The sequence below is a fragment of the Cephus cinctus genome, unplaced genomic scaffold (assembly GCF_000341935.2).
Source record: "Cephus cinctus unplaced genomic scaffold, Ccin1 Ccin1_scaffold1042, whole genome shotgun sequence".
NCBI lineage: Eukaryota > Metazoa > Arthropoda > Insecta > Hymenoptera > Cephidae > Cephus > Cephus cinctus.
The window spans coordinates 234,826-237,994 of NW_014333573.1; the positions used below are offsets into that span (position 1 = coordinate 234,826).

Consider the following 3,169-nt stretch of genomic DNA (forward strand, 5'->3'; position numbering starts at 1 on the left):
GGGGGGGGGGGGGGGGTAAAAAAATGAAGGCACATATTGGCGATATCCATCGGGCGAAGCATGTCCGCCGTGTAGCCGCATTTCCAGCATTTCCCACCGTGGTTTCCCCGTTGTTCGGCTATTGATCTCTACGATACGGCCACATAGCCGGCACTTTGCCATCGCGACGTTAAACGCCACGCCGTTACTGTCCCTCTGCTCTCTCATCTCTCTCTCTCTCTCTCACTCGATCACGTGTCTCCTACCTCCCGCAGCCTTCTGCCTTCACATTCGTCTCCTTCGTTCGCCTTCTGCATCGACTAAATCCCCCTGACCGTACAGTGTCACTCTTTTCCGATAGCCAACTTCTCCCATAACCATTCCCCTTTAACTGTCGGACTCACAACGAAGTCCGTCTTATTCCCGAATACCGTCGACACCCATCCGTACCCTGAGCTTGCTCAGGTTCTCGGGATCGGTACCGATCAAAACTTATCAAGACCCTCGACTCTTGGCAACTCAACCATTCACGAGAAGGATCCCCTCGATGTGACCATACACAGAGAGACCTGGCTCTCGTGCCGCTGTACCCACCATAGTAAAATCAATAGTATTTTTGTGACAGTCGAGTAAGACAATGAATGCTCGATTACCACGTGAAAGCTTTTACCGAGCAATTCCTTTCGGTTATGACCGAGGGATCTTTTTGGTCCAATCTCATCGTGAATTCATTTTCGCTCGATAACATAATTCGAAATTACAATCACCTAAAAGCTCCTCGTCAAGCTGTGCTCCCATGATGGAGCTTAGGGGACGAGTAAGAGAGCGAGAGAGAGAGAGAGAGACAATGATAGTTTAACCTCCTATAAGCAAGAAACCTTCTAACGTAATTCTCCTTTCAGATAATCAGCGTGTCCCGGACGAGAACGATCGTCCAAGAGTGTAAGGGATCCTGCTAGAGTTCGGGTAGTCGAGAGTGACTGTAAGCGGCATCGTCAGAGGGGCGAGGGACGAGGAGAGGAGGAGAGACAAGGGCGCAGAATCGTTGCTAGTGTCGAGGGTGCCTACTGGCCACCCGTCGACCCTCCCCTTCGTCGGAGCAACGGCTGCCGTCCCCTTACCCAGAGAGAGAGAGAAGCCAAAAGGGAGCCAGCGACGGAGCGAGAGGGCAGGAGGATAAGCTATCGAGTGAAGTGGGGAAGGGGGGGGGGAGACAAGGCGCGTGCGCAACGGCGTGTTTTCAGCGTTAATCGCGAGTCACCTGTCCAGTTCGGCCGCGATCGTCCGCGAGTGTTACACGAGGGTACAAGGGGTGCGTGCTCGTTGCCGGATCGAGAGGTTCGATCCGTGTCGGCCATAATGTTCAACGTGCGTTGGACGATCGCGAGCGACGCGAGCGTGATCGCTTTGTCAAAGTGAAATTACGGTAGACAAACCAACGGTGCTGGAAATACGTACGCGCCGTCGTTATGCAGCCGTCAATCGTTCACGTGCTTCTCGCCTGCTGGAGCGTCGTGCTGGCAGCGTGGCAGGAGAACGTCAGGCCGAAGATGTACGTCCAACTCGGTGAGTCATACCAAACAATGTAATCTACTTTATCGACACGAGCGTTACTCGCTTGGTAATGCATGACGATGGGCCCTGACGAACTATTTAAAAGTGGCAACTCTGTATCGTGGATATTGACTGGGGCATTTGTTTTCCTTGATACGTCACTGAAAACCAGATCCAGACAGGAGATAGCTCGCGCAGTCGAGCGTAGACTATTTTCCAAGGCTGCAAAGGAATACCCAGAAGCCACCACCTTTCCCTTGCTTTAATTCGATTAACCGTACTACGCGGACGTGTCTCGTCTGGTGCTTGAATTATTCAGTTCCCCACCCGGCAGACCAATCAATTTCGCAGCGGGACTGGCTTAATGCGTGCGCTCGACTCACGGATCTTGAAAAGTTTCGCGGATCTTGCCTCGTACGCGGACGGAATGGAGAATCGGACGTAATGGCACGTAGCCAGTGCGCATGCGCCGTGCGGGGTGCACGTGTATGCGCGACAGGATGCACCGTCGGGCATACGAAGAAGGTGAGGGGAGTGCATTTATTTGGATTTGCTTAAGCGTTACGGACGACGGCCTGTCCGTTTCTCTCATTTCCATTCCTTAATCTTGGCTCTCTGTAACTTCTCTCTCTCTCTCTCTCTCTCTCTGCTACCCCAGCCCGCACGATCCTACCGATATGCTTCTTTCCCTCTCCCTCTAACCTCCCGTCCCACAGTCCCCTTCGCGACCCACGTCATCGTCCGCATACATGCGCCGCAGGGGATTCTTCGAATTTTTACCATTCTCATTGCCACGCGCGCTTCCACACTCCTTCTGGCCATCCCGGAACATCCGCGCATCCCACATCCTGCGCCCTATCTATTTCAAGTCTCCCTTTCGGCCCTTTTCAAACGGCACCATGTACTTGGCATGTTCTATGCCGAAAGAGCGTACACGGCAGAGGCACCAGAGTACATACGACGACGGGACAGACGTAACACGACACAAGCTGTATACCAAAGGCTACACTTTGACCCTATATCCGGCAATCTATATACGCTCGTCATTCAATTCCCAAGTGAAAGCACGTTATCCGATATTTTCGTTGTACCCAAACTGTACTACGTATCTCCATGTAAATACACATCGCGTAACTCTCGGGTACAAAGTGTAACGTCCATTCGCCAACTTACGTGTACGCCAGATACGCCGTATTCGATAGCACGTACAGTTCAGATTACGATGACCCACATATCTATCTCGACTTTGCACGCCACAGTGGACTCCGCATGCAAATGTCTTTTGCAGATTTTAATTTCACCCTAACCCACCGAGAAAGGAGCAGCTTTCGTTCTTCGTAAAGACCATTGAAAACGCCTACGTACGACTCGTACGTGCGCCGCCAATACGACTGTTTGCGGTCTTTGAAAATACGTCGTTCGACGTATGTCAAAGGGATTCGGAGCGGTTGCGTCTCTGCGGAATCACCGTATATATGGATATGTATATATATATACGCGTTACGGCACGAGACGGTACGGCGGAAACGTGGCTGCATCATTCCCTAAGTGCGTGGAAGGTGAAGTCAGGGGTTGCTAGACAGCTCGGGAATGCTCGTTGGGTTCCGAGCGTCCTCGGGCACGTCGGCGGAGCCGG

General features: G+C 52.4%; 1 protein-coding gene across 2 annotated transcripts in view; it reads left to right on the forward strand.

The window, feature by feature from the left end:
* LOC107271803 (semaphorin-1A) overlaps positions 1–3,169 on the forward strand; it is a 37,235-nt gene that overhangs the window by 7,663 nt on the left and 26,403 nt on the right. For both annotated transcript variants that reach the window (XM_015748225.2, XM_015748226.2), the window contains exon 2: positions 882–1,545. In XM_015748225.2, coding sequence (XP_015603711.1) covers positions 1,449–1,545 — 97 coding nt within the window. In that variant the 5' untranslated portion in view covers positions 882–1,448. The remainder of the gene's footprint in view (positions 1–881; positions 1,546–3,169) is intronic.